The sequence below is a fragment of the Chiloscyllium punctatum genome, chromosome 8 (genome assembly GCF_047496795.1).
Source record: "Chiloscyllium punctatum isolate Juve2018m chromosome 8, sChiPun1.3, whole genome shotgun sequence".
NCBI lineage: Eukaryota > Metazoa > Chordata > Chondrichthyes > Orectolobiformes > Hemiscylliidae > Chiloscyllium > Chiloscyllium punctatum.
In genome coordinates this window covers 35475030-35500047 of record NC_092746.1, presented here as the reverse complement: position 1 = coordinate 35500047, position 25018 = coordinate 35475030, and the positions used below count along the sequence as shown (strand labels likewise).

Below are 25018 nucleotides of genomic sequence, written 5' to 3'. Positions count from 1 at the left end.
CTGGTTTGCATGATGGAGTGCGCTGTAGTTTCTTCTGGTCTTGGGAACAGCAGTTGCCATACCACTTTGTGCTGTATCCAGATAGGATGTTTTTTATGGTTTGTCTATTAAAATTGGAAAGAGTCCTTGTGGACATGCTGAATTTCCTTAACTCCTGAGGAAGTAGAGACATTGTTGTGCTTTCTTGAGTGTCACATCGACAGGGGTGGATCAGGACAGATTGTTAGTGATCATCAACCCCCAGGAACTTGACGCTCTCTTCCATCTCCACCTCAGCACCATTGATGCAGATAGGGGAGAACACTCTACTCTGTTTCCTGAAGTGTTACGAAGATGTGGGTGTACCTTTAAGAGAGTTAAAAGCAGCAGAACTACCGGACAGCACTAAGTGTTCTCAATATGGCAACAATGTATGTAACACTGGGTTGAACAACTCAAGTAGTTTGTTGCCTGGAGACAAAAACAAATTTGAATCCAGCCAATCAGCTTAAATTATACCCCGATAAAAATACCAATTTCCAATCAAGTTTGGATTGAGTGTATTGACAATCTTAAAAGCCAATGACACAATTTGATGCTCTGTGGTATAAGGCTGGGGGAAGATTGAACAGTTGAGAAGAGATCTGCCAACTCCTAGCATGTAAGAGACGGCTTGAAAAAATATATCTCTTAAAAGTCCCTTTTCAATCAATAACCTGTAGTGCAGAAATTCCTAACAAGGCGAAAAGAAGACACAGGAAAATCCAAAGACAAGAACCTACAGCTGCCTGGTTTTGAGATAAAAAGTGTTGTTTTGTAAATTTTAATTAGGAGTTTTATCAGGCTAGTATTATAGAAGGGAAGGTAAAAGATAGGTTAGAGAAAGAAATTGAAAATAGTGGTTAGTTAATTATTCTCTGTTATACTTTAAGAAATAAAGTTGTTAATTTTTACTTTAAACAATCCTTGGCCACTCGATTTTTACAGATTACTGCACGGGATAAATCTTTTCTGTGTTGCTGGTTTTAAATTAAGCAGGAGAGTTTACCCCATGTTGTAACAGAAGTCAATGACCAGCTCCTTCATTTTGCTGACATTGATGGATAGATTGTTACCTTTGCCACTAAACACTCAATCTCTTTCCTGTATTCTGTTGTGGGGAGTCGGTTCAGCTCAGTTGTTGGACTGTTGGTTTACAGCAGCTCTGTAATGCTAACAGCATGGGTTTAATTCCCATCATCGATTTGAAGTTACCGTGAAGGACTCTCCTTCTCAACCTCTTACCTCACCTGAGGTCTGGTGGCAGTCAGGTTAAATCACCATCGGTCGCTTCACTCTCTAATGAGAGAGCAGCTTCTGTAGTCTGGTAAGACTGATGATACAACAACAACAAATTCTGTTGTGTTGTGTTTTTGAGATCCAAATTAGAATAGTTGTGTCATCAGCAAACTTGTAAATGGAGTGATATTTTCCCACATTATAAGCCATCCACCAGATTTTTGTGCACTCACTCAACCTATCCATATACAATTGCATATCCATATCCAATTCCTTCTGTCTTTTTTACAAAATATCATTCTCCCTATCTTGGTTTCACCTTCCAATTTGGCTTTACTCCCCTCATCTATGTCATTGATGTAAATTGTAAAAATTGTAAAACCGCAATACAGGTTCCTTTAGGACTCCATTTGTCACATTCTGCCGATTAGAAAACACCCATTTGTACATATTTTCTCTTTTTTTGTTGACAGACAGTAATTTTCTAACCATGTTTATATGATACCCCCTAAACAATGTGCTTCTATTTCCTGCAATAAGCTTTGTGGTACTATGCACGGTGGCTCAGTGGTTAGCACTGCTGCCTCACAGCATCAGGGACCCAGGTTCAATTCCCACCTCAGGCAAACTGTCTGTGTGGAGTTTGCACATTCTCCCAGTGTCTGCATGGGTTTCCTCCAGGTGCTTTGGCTTCCTCCCACAGTCCAAAGATGTCCAGATTAGGTGAATTGGCTATGCTAAATTGCCCATAGTGTTAGGTGCATTAGTCGGGGGTAAATGTAGGGGAATGGAGCTGGATGAGTTGCTCTTCAGTGGGTCAGTGTGGACTTGTTGGGCCGAAGGGCCTGTTCCCACACTGTAGGGAATCTAATCTAATCATACATATACCTTCTGGAAATCCAAGAGTAGTATGCCGACAGATGTCTGTTTTTGCACATTATATTAAAGAACAATTAAATTGGTAAAATGTGAATGCCAATTTTAATTTAGGGCAGACGACCTGCCAAAACCTCAGCCAGGAAAGTCAATGAGTCCAGAACCAATATTAGAAAGCCAATGAATTCATCCAGTCTTCTTACCTTGTGCAGACTGATCAGGGGTTTCTCAGGAGAAGGAAATCTGTACATACCAGCAGAAGACCTTTATAGGACAGGATCAATTATCCAGATGACTGGGAACTCAGACTGACCAAACAAAAGAATGGATCTCCAGGAATACACTGATCCTCGGTGTCTTCCAAAGGAGGTGAGACCATGATCAGGCAATGATCTTAGAATCGATCTCTTAAGACTCAGAAATGGGGGTCAATGAATTTAGTGGAGGGAATTTGTCATATAATGTAGACCATTTACAGACTAGGATGAAATAGTTGGGGAAGGTGTACCCTGGATTAATATCCACATTAGACCGCAATATCAGTTATGTCAGATCCCATGGGACTAGGACCTGATGGAGGAATATTCTAATGGCGTCCACATCAACTATGCCCCTATGCATAGTGTGAACGATTCATAAATGTTTGTCAGCTCACACTCGTGATGGTGCCCACTCTTTGAGGGTCTAAGCCTCCCTTAAAACCTGCTCCTGGTATTCATGCAAAAATAATAACCAATTCAGGCAGTGGGCGGTAAATCAGCTTTCTGGCTGAAACATATTCTGATACGTGTGCAAATATAAATAACATAAGCCGCTGTAGGTGTCCAATGGCTTTCCCTCCTGACATTGCCAGGTAAGTGCTGACATTTCCTTGGCACTGCTGAGTGCCTGTCCTCAGGGGGTAGGGGATGTGTGGTCTCCTCTTCTTCTCTTGTCCTCTCTCTCTCTCTGTCTCTCTGTCTCAGTCTCTCCCTCTGACTGGCAACAGCTGGGAGGTTCAGGCCGAACCCAAGCGTCAGCTGATTGCAGGAGGCAGCGCTTGCGTATTGAGCGGAGTTGCTGCTCTCTCTTTCTCTCTCTCTGTGTGTCTGAGATCCTGCATTCTGACAGTGCGAGCTGCCGGCTTTGCGGCATTTTCAAGCCAATAGTGGGGGCGGGGGATTTGCCTCGGCAAGAAGAAGAGAGAAAAAAATACACCGGGGCAGGCGAGCAACCCGGCGACTTTGTCTCCCACCTCCGTCTCCTCCTCGGGGCTGATCAACTGCTTGGGGCTTCATCGTTTGAAGATGGTTTGCGGCGGTTTCACCTGTTCCAAGAACTCGCTGTGTGTCCTGAACCTGCTGTACATTGTGAGTAACCGGGGCACTGTCAGACAGAGACATATGGCAGCGTTCTCGCTGGGTTTCGAGCGAAACGAGTGAGAATACCATTTCTCTCCTGAAGTTTAATTCTTTCTCTGCACCTTTTCAATGACATATTGAAGCGCCGATTTCCTTCCGGCCGCTTTTGTGTGTCCTCCAGGGGATAGATATTGTTTAGGTGATCGTGCTTTCACTAGCCTGGGCGCCATCAGTCTTTCAGTACCCAGTCTACTGGACGATTTATATATATTTTTTTACTTTGTTGTCCATATGGCTTTCGAAAAATATGTGCATTATTTCCCCCCCCCCCCAAAGCAGTGAAGGTGCAGGATGTGTTCGGTTCCTGGTAGTGCTTTTGCATGAACAGTCAAATATTAAGGAAGCTATGAGTTTGGGCGTGTACACGTATCATTCAGCACTGGCTGGTTGTGTACCAGCAACATTTAAGCTCATTTTGTTTTCAGTGTGCTGAGGAAATAGGGTGCAATTCATTTCACACAGCTGTCAAGATGTTACTCCGAGAGAACCGAGGTAGTGCCATATCTCTCACCATCAATTAATGAATTTTATGAATAATGCGATGGAAAATTGTATCTCCCTGATTTTGCAGCACATCCTCAATGATCTGAGTGACCTACATTTTATTTTTCCCTCGTCCAGAACATTCAGCCAAATGTCACCATGGTTCAGGCATAGCATGTAAATGTCTGTGAAACCTTTAGCTCATTACAATCTTGAAATTTCTATATGAAATCTGGTATATTGTCATGATTGTATATGGAAAGAAATTAGTTTTGTTTCTCTCTGCAAGCACGGTCATTACATGCCTTGGTTTCAGTAGGTGATATTCATACCAGAGTTAATTATTTAGAGAGAACAGAATTTCCAGTTGCTCGCTAAGAAGCCCTTTGCTCGGTATATGGCTTTATTTCTTCACCTAGGTTTGAACTTTTGCAAAAAAAAATTAATTTGTAATTAATGTCAGTTGGCAATCATTTTCTATCACGTCATTAGAAGCATGCTAAACTACAATGTTAATCCATAACGTACTGAAAATTGTGTAAGAAAATTGTTCAGGCTGCATATTTATCTGTTTATGTGAATATCTAAAATGACTTCTAAAGTAAAAGATTAACATCTGAATTGATGTTTACATAATTTTTCTTCAGGAAAGGGTTGTTCTTCAGTTAATTGTGCAATTCACGCAAAGGCTTGGGTTACTGTAATTCTGAAAAAAAAAATAGGAAATTGGGCTTTGGAAAGTACATAACCTCTTGACTTCCTCCTTTGTCAGCAGCTTGCTCACAGATTTCTGTTTTGTTTCCCCTCTGTCATTGAGTAAAATCCCCACACCTGAAAGCAACTGGTTTTAAAGTTGTCATAGAGACAGTGCACACAGCTATTCCGTGGGAAAAAGAATGATGATTGAAAAATGGGAGCATGCCAACTATTATTGAATTTTTGAAATGGCAAAATTAAATCAATTAACTGATTTGCAGCCAAATTCATACAAACATGGTACGACATGTTTAGGGTGTAGATGGCAATTCTGATAAAGGTACAAAATTAATAGTCTTAAAAAGCAAGATACAGGGCCTTTCAGGGTAGACAGAAGTGAACATTTGTAGTAAATTCAAAAGGGAGAGACAGTAACCATGAGAGCTTGTAATAAATTCATTGAGAGTCATCTCAGTGAATTATTATGGCTAGTTCAGAGCATCAGTGAACAGTCGTGCATTAGCGCTGGAGACCAGTACAAAAAGGAATAGTGTTGTCATGGCAGAAGGACAAATAATGAAGGAAGCTGAGTAATTAGAGGCACTGAGTGTATTGACATTGGTAAAACAATCAAGGCTGGTAAATGCCCCAGATAATTACCCTCCAACAGATTTCAAACACTATCCAAAATTGAAAAGAAAATTCCCCAGAAAATGATGAGAAAACCAGGGAAGGCAATCTGGGCAAAGAAATCTTAATATGTCTCAAATTCAAGTCGAAGGGAATTGCTGCTCAGGAAAATGAGTAGGGCAGTATATTGTAAGTACAATATATGGAATGATTTGTCAACCTTGAGCTACAATAGTAAATACTGAGGAAAGATTAGGAATATATTGAAAGGGACAGATAGGAACTGATTAGCAATTATTCATGCGAAGTTAAATGACATGGGGAGAAATAAAGTAGTGGCATATAACACCACATATGAGGAATAGTTCACAGCACTGGGCAATACAAACATGTTGTGGCTGGCATAATTCCATGTTTAGGAAATAAGAAAAGTTCACAGGGAAAATTTAGGTGAGTAAAGCTTGGCAGGACATGAGCATAATCATTTGTTTTCAAGAATACCTCAGTTATCCTGACATACTTTTTAAAAAATATATATAATATAGAGAGAGAGAGAGAGATAAGTAAAGTACAAAAGATAAACTGTAATGGAAGCACTAACGTTTAAATAATCAGTCTTATAAACAGGAGAATATTAAATACAAAGTACTTTGGATGGTGGAAATCTGAAGTAGAACATACTAGAAATGCTCAGAAGGTCGAACAGCATGTGTGGAAAGAGGAACAGCATTTATTTCAAATCAAAAGACAAGTCTGCAATTAAAAAAAACATTGAAACTAAGCATAACAGTTTTTTTAAACTTAAAAAAAAATTCTCTTCCATAATAGTGAAAGGGTCATCAGAAAACAGGCTTGATAATGAGGCTGAGCTCGAAATACACCAAGTGAAGCATGGAACCTTTTGTGACATGCTGCACTTCGAGTTCCTGAAGGAACATAAGCATCATTTACAGGAGTATAGACTGATACAAAACAGCTATATATAATAGCTCTGCTATAATCTGCATTTCTGTGAAATATTTGTTTCACTGCAATACACTTGTTGGTGTGGACAATCTTCGAGGTGTTGTGATGTAATTACTGCAGAATGGAAGGTACATGTGAAGTTGTTTGGCAAAAAATATAAGTACATTAGGAAGGTTGTGAATAAATAAGGTATAAGCACTAAAAGAAAAGAAAAAGACATGTTCAAGGTTAAAAGTAGCATTCCGGGCGTTGTTTTACTGTATGAAGTATATCATTTCCTTAATAATGACTTCCAGCATGGGTCACTGAGTTAGGCCTCTAGACTGAGAATTCTTGCTGATGTTTTATTTTCCTGCTCAGTCAGGTGGTGGTGCATGTGATACAAGTCACGTGCACAGTCGACCTGATTTCTGTTTCTCTCAACACCTAAAGGGTTGTGCTTATTTCAAAAAATCATCTTGCAGCCCAGTGTTTATCTTGTAACTAATTATATTTTACCACAATATGCTAAACACCAAGGCTTTGCAATTTAATATATTTTAATGTTTTAATAAATAATGATGCAGGGCAGTTTTAGCAATCAAAATATAGAGCTTATATAATTGGAGTGAGACATTTTAAGGCAACAAAGAAATTGTATTTCATAATTTGAATACAGTGTAATTAGTTCATTGTAAGGATTAGCATAGGAATATGTTTTAAGATTATACTGTAAATTATTGACTACAGATTATAGACACATTTACAAGCTATAATGATTGCTTTCATAACTTAGAAAAAGTGACAAAGAAGTTATATTGTTTCTATTTTTCTCAATCAACCTGTTCAGAGATATTATTACACATTGCTGGAGCAGGTGGGACTTGAACCTTAGCCAGAGACCAGGGACACTATCACTGTGCCAGAGACCCCCTTATTATTTTCATTTTTTTAACCTAGTTTTCCAATCAACCTGTTGAGAGATGTTATTACATATCTCTGGACAAGTGGGACTTGAACTTGGGATACTACTGCTGCACCACGGAGCCCCTTGTTATCTCCACAAATGTTTGCGTTGCGATAAGGAATAAGTGTACGTCATTTTTAAAAAATCCTTAGAGGTCTTGAAATGTTCCTAATTCCAAGGCAGCTTACTTTGAGTGCCTTTTTAATGATACAATTGCCAGGTTTAGATGGCTATAAATAAGGAATGAAGTGAGGCATGTCATGTTAATAATGATTTAATAATCAGTTTCTGAGAATGACTGACTATGTCCCAGGTAGAGTTACAACATTGCGTACATTTAGCATAATGAATTCTTAAAGGTGAACTTCCTTAAAGGTAACGTATGCATACAAAAGGTTGCGAACATCATTTCTGCTTATGTAGTGCTGATATTGTGTGAGGTAGATTTTTGTACAGTTTGTAGAGGGATTCTGGCTCATTGACTAAAACAATGAAAAGCTTGCTTTTTTTTTTCTGACATCTCTAAGTCCTTTACAGCTGATGTAGTAATTTTGAGAGGTTGGTTACTGCCATAATGTAGGAAACATGGCAGTTAATTTACGCTCAGTTATCTGACAGACAGCAATGTGATAATATCAAGATCATCTTATTAGTGTGATGGTGATTGAAAGATAACATTGGGTTGATCACCAGGGAAAACTCTCCTGCTCTTCCTCACAAACGTGTTATGAGATTTTGAGTCCGCCTGAGCAGTTAAGTGGGACCTCAGTGTAAGAAGCCTCCTGTGAAGATGCCTCTTAGGTTTTATAAAGCTGTAATCGAGTATCAGCTTTGATTTTGGTGCTCACACACTGGAGTGAAACTTGAAATTTCAGTCTTGCAATTGAGACAAGTGATTCACAGATTGACATTTTTAAAAATCTAAGTTGTGGATCAATTATTTTTGATGGAGGTGCAAATGATATTGTGGAATACAATGCTTAGCAGCAAAAGACCCTCTGCCAATATAATCAATAGTAAATTCAACCATAATTTGAAACCTCGTCCTGAAAAATACATTGCTGTGCTAATGTTCACAATGAGCTATAAAATGTACAGTGTATCCATGGTTTAAAGTAAGATTTCTTTATTGCTTAAGTTGTCCCCACCAACTGCTACAGTCAACAACTGTATCCTAAAAGGTGGTTCTGTTAGAAAGTCATGGCTAACCAGAGAAAGAAATCAAACTGTATAGAGTCATAGAGATGTACAGCATGGAAACAGATCCTTCGGTCCAACCTGTCTATGCCGACCAGATATCCCAACCCAATCTAGTTCCACCTGCCAGCACCCGGCCCATATCCCTCCAAACCCTTCCTATTCATATACCCATCCAAATGCCTCTTAAATGTTGCAATTGTACCAGCCGCCAACACTTTCTCTCTGACAGCTCATTCCATACACGTACCATCCTCTGGAGGTCTCTTTCCCCTCCCACCCTAAACCTATGCCCTCTAGTTCTGGACTCCCCATCCCCAGGGAAAAGACTTTGCCTATTTACCCTATCCATGCCCCTCATGATTTTGTAAACCTCTATAAGGTCACCCCTCAGCCTCCAACGCTCCAGGGAAAACAGCCCCAGCCAGTTCAGCCTCTCCCTATAGTTCAAATCAACCCTGGCAACATCCGTTTGCAGTAATCAAAAGGCTGTGTAGTAATTTCAGCTACATTATTGAAAACTCAGCTTATTCATGATAAGGAAGGCATAGCCAGTTCTATGCATATTTACTGCACATATTTTACACAGCAACGATGCAGTTAGAATGCATTCTGGAGCAGAAAACACATTGAGTGCGCAATGTGTCTCATGGTGTGGTGCTCAGTAGTGGGGCCTGGAAACCTGAAGCACAGTACACTCACTCAGTATGGCAAAAAATAATAGCTTCATTTGAATGAATGTACATCAACTTTAAAAAATATGTTTCAAGTACAAAATGTGCTGAGTTATAAACATGTTTGCAGTAGGATACATTGGAAAATAAAAATTGAAAGAGGAAATTACTTCTACTTTTCTTTTATCCCTGGTTTACTCCTCTGTCCTGAAAGCAGTGACTCATCTCAAACATGATTCATGCGGGAACATTGGTTAGTAGCTTGTTGAGACTTATCACTAATGTCCAGGTGTGCAGCTTCTGCAAGAATTGCTGGATGGTGATGTAAAGTGAGAAGTTTGGCAATGTTTCATCTCACAACTTAACAACAATATCTTTTATTTATATGGTGCCTTGAATGCCCAAATGAAATGCCCAAGTTGCTTCACAGGAGATATCTCCAAAGATTGTGGAGCAGGAAGACACAAATGGATTTAAATAAAAGAATGAGAATTTAAATCAGGATGTTGCTTGACTAGGAACCACTGTGGATCAGTGTACATGGGACTGATAGGGAATAGGACTTGCTAAGAGTTCAGGCATGGGCAACTGAGTTCTAGATGACAGCAAGTTCGCAAAGTAGAAAGTTGGAAGACTGCCATGTACAAGTTGGAGTAGTCAAGTCTGGAGGTGAGCAAGATTTGGATGATGGTTTCAACAGTGGTTGAGCTGTGCTGGGTGAAGCTGACCAATGTTATACAGATAGAAATGGACAGTCTTAGGGAATGGAATAAAGTGAAGTTGTAGGTTTATTTCAGGATCAAATATGACACCAAGATTGTAAAGAGACTGGCTTATCTCAACCTGTTGTCAGGGGGAATGATAGAGTTGGTAGTTGGGGACTAGAATTTGGAGCATGGACTGAAAACAGTGGTTTTACTCTTTACACTATTTATTTGGAGGAGATTTCTGCTCAACCATATTGGATATCAGAGAAGCTGTCTGATAATTTTGCAATAATGGAGCAGTTGAGAAAGGCAGTGATGAGCTGGTTGTTATTAGCATGCGTTTGGAAACTAGTGGTCTGGCTTTGGATCATATCAGTAAGAGGAAGTAAAGGTTGATCCTTGGGTGACACCAGGGATAACATTTCAGGAAGAGGGAGAGAAATCATTTCAAATAATTATTTGACTACAATTGTGCAGCTAGATTAGAAAGAACTTCAGACCTTTCAGGCCCATTGTTTTTTGTTTACTCTTGTCCTGACTGGGAGTGGCCCATTTGGTGCAGACTTGAGACTTCAAGTAAGAATGATTTGGTTGCACACTAGAAGCAAGGAACTAATTTGTAAGAGTACTGGTGAGGTCAATGTGGGAACAGGAAAGATCCTGTTTGGAGAATGCCAAGAAATTGGAGTTGTGTTAAAGAATAGGACAGTGAGGGTCATAATCTGTTAGTTATTACCTGAGCCATGTGCAAATTAACACAGAGATAAATTGATTAGGAGCATGCCTGAAGGAATGTGAGAAGTAGTGGTTCCACTTCAGTGAACACAAGCAACAATACTGGAAGATAAAGGATCTGTACTTTTGGGATATATTAACTTGACAGAATTGGGACTAAGGTCCTAATGGTAAATTTTCATGTAGGCAGTCACAAGGACTTTAGGAAGTAGAGGGAAGGCCTCTGATGGGAAAGTTAATATAGATAATTGTTCTAAAGCAAACACAGCAGAAAGAGATGGAATGTAGGGATAATGAGCAAGGAATAGCAGGAATTCATTAGTGTTGCTTGCAAGGATCTTTGGGGCCCCAGTTATTCATTGTATTCATCAAGGACTTAGATGATTACAATGAAACACTCATATTCAGATTTGCCACTGACATAATAGCCATCATTACAAACAATGTAGATCAAATAATTTCTGTAGAAATGTTGGTAGATTGTGTGACTGCATTTCAGTGTTGACAAATCCAGATTAGACCTAAAAAAGAATAGAATGGGATTTTAAATAATGAAAAGATAAAGATACAGGCCCAAGGAGATGTGGTGATTCCTGGTACATGGATCATGAATGTTTCTGGCTGGGGTAGCATTTAATGCCCACCTCTAACTGCCTTCAATGATCAGCTTTTCTACTACTCTCTCATGTTTCTCCCCCAGTTAGGTTTTTGTCTTTCCCACAGCAGTGTAATCTCTCTAAGCAGCAATGAATGGTATTTTTTGTGACTATGATGATGCTTCTTTGCTCTGTTCTCCATCTATTTTGAGTGCTGTGCATTTTTGACAGTACTCTTCCATCATCTAGTTTCTTGGAAGTGTTCTTGGTTACTTTCACTCCTATTTATTTGGTTATTATCAGTGCATCTTCAGAAAGGCTTCTTTAATTATCCATGTGCAATCACCTCTCTGTCCACAAGCATCCTTCTATTCCTCCTCATCTATAGGTAACATGCCTAGTTGAAATTGCATGATTTAAGCTTCAGTTTTGAAAAGTGAAATTGTTTGGACAAGACTACTAATTGATGGAAGCATCCTGTTTGCACATAATTAAAAATGGTCAGATTTGCGACACATTTGGCACGACTGCACTGAATCCAGTCATGGGCAGGAATGATGAAATACAGTTTAACCAATAATTAAGCAATGGAATGTGCAATAAATTAAGTCAATTATTTTTAAAATTAAATTCCAATCTAACCACTGGGCTTATTTAGACGAGCTTATAAAGGCACGTAGAAAAGCTTCTAAATCTATTGAACACAGAGTGCAATGTCATATCTTTGTCATGGGGAACGAGAAGGTGTGATGTGAACAGTTGACTATACATTTCTATCAGCCACAGTTGAGATTTAATATGTAGACACTAACTGCTAAGAAAAAGAAATAGACAATTTAAAGACAATTTTGTTATGATAGTGTTCTGAACTTTTATCAAATAGAGCACAGTCTTTTCATCATATTGGAACAGAGGCGAAAGTTTAAAATTAACAGATTAAATAAGATTAAAAACAATTATTTGGTAAGCGTGGGAAAAATTGATTAGTATGCGCCAGAAAAGGGCATAAGGGAAAGTTTGCATTGAAAGCCCATATGCAAAATGGGAACAAGTGTTTAAAGGTGTATTAAATATTCCTTATGGTCAGGTAGAAAAGAAATATGGATAAGTCTGAGGAACATTTAATAGTTGAGAATAATATGTACAAAAGCATAGAGACAGAGCAAAACCTACTTTTAGACAATTGCCTTTAGCATGAAAATACATTCTGCAGCACTTCAAGGAGCAAAATGAAAGAAAGGGACATCAGACCAATGAAAAATCTATTGGAAATATTCTGAGGCCTTATCAAAAGCATGGATTGTGAGGAATGTCATGAAAGCAAGTATTAGTAGTTTGAGACAAATTCCAGAGGGTGAATGCAAAATAGTTGAAGACACTGCTGTCACAAATGCAGCAAAGAGTGACTGTGAATTTTGTTATGATCGTAGATGAGACCGATAACTTCTTTTTGGATTTCTTTTTCTAAAAGAATATACTAATATGTTGAATTTATCGACCTTTTTATCCCCCCTATAAACATAGTGTAATGAATTTTTACCAAAACAGTGTAAAACAGTAATTATACATTATAATTCTTGGCAAGTTACTATATAGTACTAAGCCCTACATTGTTATTTGAGCCCTCAGTCTGTGGATAAATTATAACATCATGTTGCTTGGTACTTTTGTACTTCATCTCCCGTAGCAAACAAGCTAACAATGACCTCTTTTTATTGTGTCAAAGCAAGATTGCTGTAAATAGTATTAGTAATGCTTTGTGAAGGAAACAATGATTATTTCTGCAACAGTGGGAATGGGGATTTTTTTTTCTCTGTTAAAACCTTCCACTAAAATTCTGCTTTGATATTAAGTTTCTTTTTCCATGTTATTTCTAAATAATGACTCCTCATTCGAGAATTTGAAATATTTATTTGCCATTCATTCCATTAGAAGCAATGATACTGATCCATTCCTGAAATGTTTGGATTAGTTGGTAGCAAGTAAGGCTATGTATCAGTTAAAATATATTATTAAAAGTCATAATCATGTATGCACATTTAATATTCATGTACATGTGAAGTTGATTAAATGAATAGGAATGAGGTTGTATCTTGAATTTCAACATTAGCCTTGGAATTAAGTTTTCCCTGATTTCTTGCATAGTTTTAAAGAAGTGTAATTTAAACCATAATTTAAGAAGACCCTGTAAGGAATTGGAAATGGTTATTGTAATTCAGAACAGTTAGTACACATTTTTAAAGCCAGCTTCTGTTTGATAAATCAACATTGAAGAAATTGCCATTTGGATAGTATTGAGAATGTGTGCACTACAATGTGTGTATATAATTTGAAAAATCATAAATGATTATAAAATGTCTTGTTAGAAAAGTCAAGAGTGTGATATAAGAAAAAGTGTAGCTTGATAGATACAAACTGAGTTGATATGAAGGAAACAGTTGAAGTGAATTGTGTTGCTTGGATTGAAGGAGGTTTGGACATGTCTTAAATTGGATCCTCCTTTGCTGTTAATGTATAGAAATATTACCATCAGCAACTTAAGATTGTATGCTATGAAAGTAAAACATTTGTGCACAAGTTAGTAGAATGTTCTTGAAATATGGAAGGCAATGTAAATATGTTTGAGGGAATGCATAATAGAAAGAAAAGCTGCAAACATGATTTATATACTTAATGAAAAATACTAAAAGGTATGGATAAACAGATTGATGGGTTCAAATACATAATTCTCTGAAATTGCAAATGCTAATAGAGCCTGCAGATGCAGATAAAGGCCAGTATAATTTAAATCTTCTAAATTTAAATATATAAGAGTAAAGGAAGTAAAAGTGATTATATACAAATTATTGGTTAATGTGCAGTGCACTGTGCAGGAAATGATATTAAAATGATTAAGACTATTCCATATAGAATTTCCAAGAGGGAAATTAGTTGGGAACGAGACTTTCGATACAGTACTATTTCCATTGGAACAGATTAAGACAAAATTTAATACAGACCTTTAGACATTTTTGAGAAGCTTTAATAGTGACTAGGAAAAGAACGTTTTCTCCTGTTGGTAGTTGGGCGAAATGCTGATAGGAAGGGGAGGGAATAGAATATTTATTTAGAGTGTTATTAGAAACCAGAGAATGCTTTGTCCTGCAAATAGGTTGAAGCCAAAATAGTTGTATTATTTGAGGGGACATTTGGAATAATATTTGAATCCAAATTTAATGTTGGGAAGTGAGATTAGTATTGGATTGATTCAACATAGGTGTAATGGGTTGTAAAAAATCTCCTTTATTATTAACTTATAGATAGATTTAAAAATCTATCTGTGTTACAACACACTTTGGAGCAGATGAAACATAACTTGGGCATTCTGACCCAGAGGTGGGATGCTACCACTGAAGTACAAGAGCCCCCACTGTTAATTTATAACCATATAACTTTAGCTTAATGCGGTAAAAGTTTCTCTCTGTAATTCTGAAATTATTTTTACAGCTGGTGAGCCTATTGCTGATTGGAATTGCAGCATGGGGCAAAACCTTTGGACTTGTTACAAGCTTCTCTGTTGTCGCAGGAGTGATTGGAGTTGGAATCTTTCTTTTCTTCATCGCTTTGATTGGATTATTGGGAGCCATTAAGCATCACCAAGTCTTACTATTTTTCGTATCCTTTAACAGAAAATAATTATTTAATATTTATTCTGATATTTAGACTTGATTCAAAAATGATTGAAATAAATATTTATTAAGTAGAATATAAATAGAAATGAACACCTTAAAATACATCATTCAATTTGTGTAATGATTACGTGCAAAAAATGGTTGTGAAAGCATGAGCTAACAGGACTTAATGTTGATATGTTGGGTCATTGAATGGTGTGTGGAGTTAGATACTTTTTTTTAATCTTTGGTACCTATGTTCAAGTATATAACTGAAGTCAATAGGTTGAACCTATTCTGGATGTAGGATTATTTCATATATTGAGTTTGTAAAGATTTAATCCTGCTCCTAACTGGGACCCACAGTTCAGAAGTTCACCTGACTGGCATTCTTTCTTCGCATTTTGAGAATCTTGATGATCACATGGCCTGACATCAGGGAAACAAGAAGCTTCCAGTCTAGAATGAGCATTTAAAGAGAGAGGTGCTAGATACTTTGACAAAATACTGTATTGATAACTTTTTATGTACAGAGTTTTATTTAGAACATTTGAAGGGGGAGTGTTATGGTGCAAAGGAATTGAAGAGCCTTACTTGGAGTAAGCAATTTCTTGGTGTGTGTGCGATAGCCATAATCCAGAGATACTCCACATTAGCTTAATATGCAGGTAGTAATATTTGTTTAAAGCACATGATAAAGCATTTTTTTCTTATAAACCACAGAGTTATCTATCTGATAATCCACAGGCCACAGAACATCACAGCAGAACGTCCCCAGATTGGTACCACAGGCTTAACCATCAGCAGCTGCTTTATCACTGACCTTCCATCCATCATAAGGTCAGAAGTGGGAATGTTTGCCAATTGTTGTACAACATGTTCAGAACCATTTGCTATTCAACAGAAATTGAAGCAGCCCATGTACATATGCAGTATGACCTGACAACCTTCAGGCTTGGGCTGATAAATGGCAAGTAACATTCGTGGTACATAAGGCAATGACCATCTACACCAAGAGAGAACCTAACCATCACCCCTTGATGTTACCATCACTGAACTCCCCGTTATCAACATCCTGAGATTGACATTGTCTACAAGGTGAAGTAAGTCCAAAGGTTTCCCCCATGCCACGATTACAATCAGCAATAGGCATGCCGTATAAATACCATAGCTACAAGGTCAGGTCAAATGTTATGAATTTTGCAGTGACCACCTCACTTCCTGACTTCACAAAGCTTGTGATTCATCTACAAGACACAAATCAGGAACATGATGGAATAATCTGCACTCACTGGAGATTGGTCTTGAATATTTCTGGGATGTGTTATCTGCGCATACACAGCTTATGAATCAGCCTGCTCCTTAATTGTAAGTAAGGCTTTTCAACTCCTTAAAAACCTTTATTTACATGCTTTAAATGAATTCCTCTAAATAAAAAGTTATTAAGTGCAGCTCTATAATTTTCTGTCCAAAGCATCTTTTGTCATATGTTAGATTTGTAGGAGAAAGTGAGGACTGCAGATGCTGGAGATTAGAGTCGAGAGTGTGGTCCTGGAAAAGCACAGCAGGTCAGGCAGCATCCGAAGAGCAGGGGAATCGACGTTTCGGGCAAGAGTCCTTCATCAGGAATGAGGCTTGTGAGTCGAGGGGGTGGAGAGATAATTGGGAGGGGGCAAGGTAGCTGAGAGTGTGATAGGTTGATGGAGGTGGGGGTAATGGTGATAGGTTGGAGAAGAGGGTGGAGTGGGTAGGTGGGAAGGAAGATTGACAGATTGACTGTCTTGTCAGGACCATGTCCTACATCAACCCACCCTCCCCTCCCAGCATCTTCCCCTGCCACCATAGGAATTGCAAAACTTATGCCCCTCACCACCCCCCCCCCCCACCTCAGTCAAAGGTCCAAGGACCCAAAGGAGCCTTCCATATCCATAAGAGTTTTACCTCCACTTCCACACATGTCATTTACTGTTTCAATTGCTCCCAATGCGGTTTCCCATACATTGGGGAGACAGGATGCCTACTTGTAGAGTCCTTCAGAGAACATCTCCTGGACACCCACAACAACCAACCCTACTGCCTTTTGGCCAAACACTTAAACTCCCCCTTTCACTCCACCAAGGACATGCAGGTCCTGAGCTGCCTCAATTGCAACACCTTAACCACCTGATGTCTGGAGGAAGAACACCTCATCTTCCGCCTCCAACCACATGGTATCAATGTGGATTTCACCAGTTTCCTAATTACCTCTCCACCCCCCCCCCCCCAAAAAAGACCTTATCCCAGTTCCAACCTTCCAAATCAGCACCCTCATGACCTGTCCTATTGCACTCTCAGCTACCTTACCCCCGGACCCACACCCCTCCTATTTATCACTCCACCCCCTCAGCTCACAAGCCTCATTCCTGATGAAGGGCTCTTGCCTGAAGTGTTAATTGTCCTGTTCCTCGGATGCTGCCTGACCTGCTGTGCTTTTCCAGCACCACTATTTAAACATGTTGGGTTTGTGTCTACTTGCTGATGTCAGAGTAGCTCCAATGATACTTGAAGCTCAATACCATCTAGAACAAAGCAGTTCTCATGATTGGCACCCTAGCTAGCACCTTCACTCTCTCCACCATCAGTGCACAGTAACAGAACATGTACCATCTCCAAGATGCATTGTGACAACTCACCGAATCACCTACTTTGCGATTTCATGATCTTGACAACAAGGGCAGCAGATACATTGGAACATCACCATTTACAAGTTCCCCTCCAATCCACCCAACAACCTGTCTTGGAACAATATCTCCATTCTTTCAGTGTCACTGAGCTCCTTCCCTAAAAGCACTTGGGCTGTGCTGATACAACTTGTACTTCAGTAGTTCAAGAAGGCAGCTCACTACCACTTCAGGCCATGTGGGTATGACTAATAAGTGCTAATCCAGCCAGCCTTGCCCACATTCCGTGAATTTATAAATCACAATTGAATTCACAGTGCACTGCTGACGAGGCTGATGAGGTTGGAATTGGAGTAAATCATTTCATATAGAAGGATATGCATGTCCAGGAACAAACTGCATCAGTGGGTTTCTTGAAGACATTGGAATCCTATCCCACTACTCCACCAATCACACAATTAGTATAAATGTGTTTTGGTTTATTTATTAAAGTGGTCAGTTGCTTCTCTTATGTACTGATATTCAGGATAAAAGAGATGTTTGCCAGCCTCCTTTAATGAGCTCAAAATAATCAGTTTAACATAAACAAAGCTTATCCTTAAAGCAAGAAGCCAACACTAGTTAACACCATGATCCGGAAATAAAATCATTTATCTAGTTGTGTGCGCGCAAATGGGCATGTCTCTGCAGAGAGAGTGGTTTGGCAAAAGACAAAAGTGAACCAGCTGGGCTGAATCTTACAGGGACTTCAATCATGTGGCTATGGTGAGATAGCTGTAGAATTGCAAGGCCTTTCTAGATGTGGGACCACTTATTGTGTTTTTAACTAGGTTGTGGACATCAAAACTAGTTCCTCACTAGGCAAAAGTGAGTTGTATATTAAGGGGGATTATTGCTTGTCAGTCATCGAATCCCTCCAGTGTACGAACAGGCCATTTGGCCCAACAGGTTCACACCATCCCTCTGAAGTGTATCCCACCCAAACCCATTCTGCTACTTTATTACTCTACATTTCCTCTGACTAATACACCTAACCTACACATCCCTGAACATTATGGGCAATTTTTCTTTAGCAGGCCCAATTCACCTAACCTTCACAACTTTGGACTGTAGGAGGAAACCAATGCTGTAATTGAACCTGTGTCCATTGCGTTGTGAGACAGCAGTGCTAACCACTGAGCCACCATGCAGCCCTTAATTAATGACGTATTAACTGCAAATCTCACCTTGTTAATATGTAGTTTCCTATTCTACAACACATCACGAGAAAACTAGAGTTGACAATTCTGAACACGAAAGTTCGAGCCAATGCCAGCTTGCTGCTTGCTCTAGAAAATCTCCATGTTGTAGACCAACCAATATGTTCTTTGCGCTGATTGAGTGGAGAAGAACATTGACCTTCATATTTGGCTGTGTATCCCTCCAGATATCTGAGACTTCACTCACCTGGATGGCAACTTTGGATCAGGCTAGAATGGTCTGGCAACCTGGCTGCCTCTGATCCTGAAGCATCTGTACCAGCTTGTCCACCCAGATCTCCTGGTACTTGTCTCTTGGCACCAATTTTCCCTTGTCTGCCATATCTGGGACAAGTCTCCTGAATGGTGCAGGGCAGCTCTGGACTAACAATGCATGTCCGGGAGCACAATGACCTCTTAAAGATAGTGCTGGTGCCTAGGATGAGAGTCTATTCCGGGATAACATGGTAGTGACAAATTTGTTCTGGATATGTGAGTAGTAGAATGAGGCTCAGATGAAAAGGATGCCATTAGAGGTGGGGCAGGTAATTAATGAATTTGTTTAAAATGTAGCAAGAGAACTTGCTGGACCTCCATGATAATTGATAAAACAGATAATTTGGCAAAAAATGATAAGATTCAGCCTCATTTGACAAGGTCAAGTTAAAAACAATCCTAGATTTCATATCAATAAAACTGAATTGCAGACAGCTATAGACTCATGGTAGAATTTCGCCTCTGTATAAGCAAAATATATTTGACTGTTTTTAGAATACGGGTCACAGTCTAGCTATTCAAGTTTTACAAGATAGTCATAAATACCTGTAATCTGAATCAGGTTCCCAGGAATGAATTCTAAGAAGAGCATTTCATGAGTGACTTCGATTTCCAGGTGCATTCCTTACTGCCTCCCTTTGTCTGTAAAACAGAATTCTAAGTTCAGAGAGGATTGCTGTTCTTCTATTAGCATAGAGGCAAGATAACATATTTTTTTTTAAAGTCAGGTTTCCTAGTAACCAAGGCCACAAACCCCATCTCATCTCTGAAATCTTAGCTTTACTGTTTTCACCAAAGTCAATTGATTTTTTTCAGATAAACAGAGGGTGTCTATAAATACACACTCAACAGTTGATCTCACTCCTTTGATGCAACTCTGTTAATCCCAGAAAGCTTTGAAACCATTCTATATCTTCCAATCTTTCCAAATAGTCCTTAAGTAACAATGCATCTTCCCAACAGCTACGTTATCCATAGTTGCTAGTTTCCCTTTGGGTAAACTTGCATGTGCCAGTTCTTATCCAACAGACATAGACTGACCATTTTGTAGTTGAATTCCATTTTGAATCCAGCAGTATTTCACTGTCCACATAAAATATTTTGGATTAATTTGAAATATTTGAAGGCTGTAACTTGCGAGGTATCTTCAGAGCCTTGATATGCAGGCAAACCTTTGTCATGCACTCAGGGTAACAAATATAAGTATGATTTGGAGGAGCCAGTGTTGGATTCGGGTGGACAAAGTTAAAAATCACACATCACCAGGTTATGGTTCAACAGGTTTATTTGGTAGCACACTAGCTTTTGGAGCACCGCTCCTTAATCAGGTGGGTGTCACCCTGATGAACCACCTGATGAAGAAGCAGCGTTCCAAAAGCTCGTGCTACCAAATAAACCTGTTGGATTATAACCTGGTGTTGTAATTTTAAACATAAATATGTTTGACTTATTTTTATAAATGGAATTATCTGTACATCCATATTGTTTTCTCCTCTTCAATAGGAACATTGCATGGCACATTTTATGCTTAAATGATCGAGCCAATTGATTGAGAAAAGATGGACATGTAATGCAATATTTACAATAAAGTGCTAATCAGTCATTGGGGGGAATCTAAATACTGCAATTTCTATGAAACTAATATCATTTTGAATTTAACATATTTGATTTACTTGCATCTCTCAGTACTGCAGAAATTGAGCTGGTCTGGCTTAACTCTTTCAAAACAGATTCTGTCAATTTCACAGAACTCAACTTTGGCATATATTGTGCATATTTCCCAGCAGTATTTGATTTTAAATAATTGATTAAAAATTAATTGGCTACCCTACACAATAAATGACGTATGCCCAGAAGCATAATACTGTAGTTACTGGAGGGATGAGATGTTTGTACAGTAAATGCTTTGGTTATGACTGATTCCCCTCCTACATTTCCATCTAAAATGGAACATGGAATTAAATTACTTATCTCTTTCAAACTACTCAAGTGTAATTAATGTAAAGAAAATCCTACCAAGCCAAAACTAGACATGCAAACTCACTTATGCTGCAAGTCCTTCCAGTATGGATTGTATGGCAACCTATTGAGGTCAAGCTGCTGTTTTGCAACGTGTACACCCTGTGTCAGTAAATAAAATATGAGGTTATATTAGTTCCAACAGTGGGAATGCTTTGATTAGACTTCCTATGTTCTCACTAGACTCTCTTGAAATGTAGAAAATAGGAGCAAATGTAAGCCATTCAGCCCATCAAGTCTCTCAGTGCTGGGGAGGTAGTGGCATGGTGGTACTGTCCTTGGGCTAGTAACCCCGGATTGGAATTCCACCATTAAAGAGAACCTTGAATTCTGTAAAAGTCTGGAAGTAAAAGCTGGCCTAATGGTGACCAAGTAACAATTGCCAATTATCAAACAAATTATCTGGTTCACCAATGTCCTTTCGCGAAGGAAATATGTGATCTCTACCAGGTCTGACCTGTATGTAACTCCAGACCTACAGTAATGTGGTTGACGTTAACTGCCTCCTGAAATGGCCCAGCAAGGGCAATTAGGGATAGGCAACTAATGCTGGTCCAGACAGCAACACCCATCTCCCAGTACTAAACAGAACAAAAAAATTCATGCTTCCTCCACTGTCACTTTAGTATCAAGAAATCTACCTCTTAAATATATTCAGTTACTTGGCCTTCTGTGGGAGAGCATTTTACAGGTTCACCGTTTTCTGTGAAGAAATTTAACTTTATTTCCACCTGAAATGGCCTATCCCATTCACTAAGACCATAACCCCTCACACTATATTCCTCCCCCAACCATGGAAAACATCATTCCTTTATCTTGTCTGTCCAAACCTGTCAGAATTTTGTTTCAGTGAGAGTCCCTATTATCTTTCTAAACTCAAGTGAACACAGAAGTTGCCCCAGTATTACCTGAAATGAAATCCTGCCATTTAAAAATCAGTTTGGGAATTCTTTACTGCACTTCCTGTATGGCATGGATGTCCTCTGTTGGGTAGAGAGACCAAAACTGTATGCACAGTTTAATGTGTGGTCTCACCAAGGCTATGCACAGCTGCAATTAGACATCTTTGCAAGAGGGTTTGAATACATCAATGAAGTCTAATGTACCATTTGCTTCTCAAACTGTTTGCTGCAACTGCTTGTTTGCCTCCAGTGACTGGGGTAAAATGACACCAGGGTCCTTTTCTTTTTGAAAATAATCAACATACCCCAATCTATTATCATTTAAATTATAATCTGCCACTTTGTTTTTCTTATAACTTTGCATTGAGAGTCATAGAGATGTACAGCGCAGAAATAGACTCTTCGGTCCAACTCGTCCATGCCGACCAGATGTCCCAGCCCAATCTAGTCCCACCTGCCAGTACCTGGCCCATATCTCTCCAAACCCCTCCTATTCATAAACCCATCCAGATGCCTCTTAAATATTGCAATTGTACCAGCCTCCACCACTTCCTCTGACAGTCCATTCCACACACGCATCACCCTCTGTGTGAAAAAGTTGCCCCTTAGGTATCTTTTATATCTTTCCCCTTTCATCCTCAACGTATGCCCTCAAGTTCTCGACTCCCCCACCCCAAAGGAAAAACCTTGTCTGTTTACCCTCATGATTTTACAAACCTCTGTAAGGTCACCCCTCAGTCTCCGACACTCCGGGGAAATCAGCCCCAGCCTGTTCAGCCTCTCCCTATAGCTCAAATCCCCCAATCCTGGCATCATCCTTGTAAATCTTTTCTGAATACTTTCAACATCTTTCCGATAGGAAGGAGACCAGAATTGTGCACAATATTTCAAAAGCCGCCTAACCAATGTCCTGTACAGCCGCAACATGACCTCCCAACTCCTGTACTCAATACTCTGACCAATAAAGGAAAGCATACCAAACACCTTCTTCACTATCCTATCTACCTGCAACTCTACTTTCAAGGAGCTATGAACCTGCACTCCAAGGTCTCTTTGCTCAGCAACACTCCCAGGACCTTACCACTAAGTGTATAAGTCCTGCTAAGATTTGCTTTCCCAAAATGCAGTACCATGCATTTACCTTAATTAAACTCCATCTGACACTCCACAGCCCACTGGCCCATCTGATCAAGATCCTGTTGTACAATCTAAGTAATCTTCCTCGCTGTCCACTGCACCACCAATTTTATCTGCAAACCTACTAACTGTACCTCTTATGATCACATCCAAATCATTTATATAAATGATGAAAAGTAGTGGACCCAGCACCGATCCTTGTGGCACTCCACTGGTCACAGGCCTCCAGTGTGAAAAACAACCCTCCACCACCACCCTCTGTCTTCTACCTTTGAGCCAGTTCGATATCCAAATGGCTAGTCCTCCCTGTATTCCATGAGTTCCAACCTTGTTAACCAGTCTGCCATGGGGAACCGTGTCGAACGCCTGACTGAAATCCATATAGATCCTCTTTGAATTTTTTGAAAAAGTAACAATCAAATTTGTGAGGCATGATTTCCCACGCATAAAGCCCCGTTGACTATCCCTAATCAGTCCTTTCCTTTCCAAATGCATCTATATCCTGTCCCTCAGGATTCCCTCCAACAACTTGCCTACCACTGATGTCAGACTCCACTGGTCTATAATTCCCTGGCTTGTCCTTACCACCTTTCTTAAACAGTGGCACCACGTTAGCCAACCTCCTGTCTTCCGGCACCTCACCTGTGACTATCGATGATACAAATATCTCAGCAAGAGGCCCAGCAATCACTTCCCTAGCTTTCGACAGAGGTCTAGGGTACACCTGATCAGGTCCTGGGGATTTATCCACTTTTATCCATTTCAAGACATCCAGCACTTCCTCCTCTGTAATATGGACATTTTGCAAGATGTCACCATTTATTTCCCCACATTCTGTATCCTCCATGTCCTTCTCCACAGTAAACACTGATCCAAAATATTCGTTTAATATCTGCCCCATCTCCTGTGGCTCCACACAAAGGTCGCCTTACTGATCTTTGAGGGGATGTATTTTCTCCCTAGTTGCCCTTTTGTCCTTAATGTATTTATAAAGACCCTTTGGATACTCCTTAACTGTATTTGTCAAAGCTATCTCATGTCTCCTTTTTGCCCTCCTGATTTCCCTCTTAAGTGTACTCCTACTGCTTTTATACTCTTCTAAGGATTCATTTGATCTATCCTGTCAATACCTGACATATGCTTCCTCCTTTTTCTTAAACAAACCCTCAATTTATTTAGTCATCCAGCATTCCCTATACCTACCAGCCTTTCCTTTCACCCTGACAGGAATATACTGTCTCTGGAATCTTGTTATCTCATTTCTGAAGGCTTCCTATTTTCCAGCCATCTCTTTACCTGCGAACATCTGCCCCTAATCAGCTTTTGAAGGTTCTTTCCTAATATCATCAAAATTGGCCTTTCTCCAATTTAGAACTTCAACTTTTAGATCTGATCTATCCTTTTCCATCACTATTTGTAAACTACTAGAATTATGGTCGCTGGCCCCAAAGTGCTCCCCCACTGACACCTCCGTCACCTGCCCTACCTTATTTCCTGAGAGTAGGTCAAGTTTTGCACCTTCTCTAGTAGGCACATCCACATACTAAATCAGAAAATTTTCTTTTATGTGCTTAATAAATCCCTTTACATCTAAATCCTTAACACAATGGCAGTCCCAGTCTATGTTTGGAAAGTTAAAATCCGCTACCATAACTACCCTATTATTCTATGCTCTGAGTTCATCTGCCTTCCCTGTTAGGCCTCTTGCCTTTAAGTAAATGCAGTTTAATTTATCAGTCCTACCTTGTTCTCTGCTTTGTCCCTTGCCTGCCCTGACTGTTTGTTTGACTGGCTTCTTTTCTCAACTGTACCAGTCTCAGCTTGATCTCTTTCCTCACTATCTCCCTGGGTCCCATCGCTGCCAACCCCCCCCAATCCCCCCTCAGTAGTTTAAATCCTCGAGCAGCTCTAGCAAATCTCTCTGCTCACATATTTGTTTCCTTCCAATTTAGGTGCAATCTGTCCTCCTTGTT

At 39.5% G+C, this 25018-nt stretch overlaps 1 protein-coding gene across 1 annotated transcript in view; it reads left to right on the top strand.

The window, feature by feature from the left end:
• Positions 1 to 3157: 3157 nt before the first annotated feature.
• Positions 3158 to 25018, top strand: part of tspan13a (tetraspanin 13a) — a 43442-nt gene continuing 21581 nt past the window's right edge. Inside the window, exons 1-2 of the mRNA XM_072575368.1 lie at positions 3158 to 3482; positions 14650 to 14817. Coding sequence (XP_072431469.1) covers positions 3420 to 3482; positions 14650 to 14817 — 231 coding nt within the window. The 5' untranslated portion in view covers positions 3158 to 3419. The remainder of the gene's footprint in view (positions 3483 to 14649; positions 14818 to 25018) is intronic.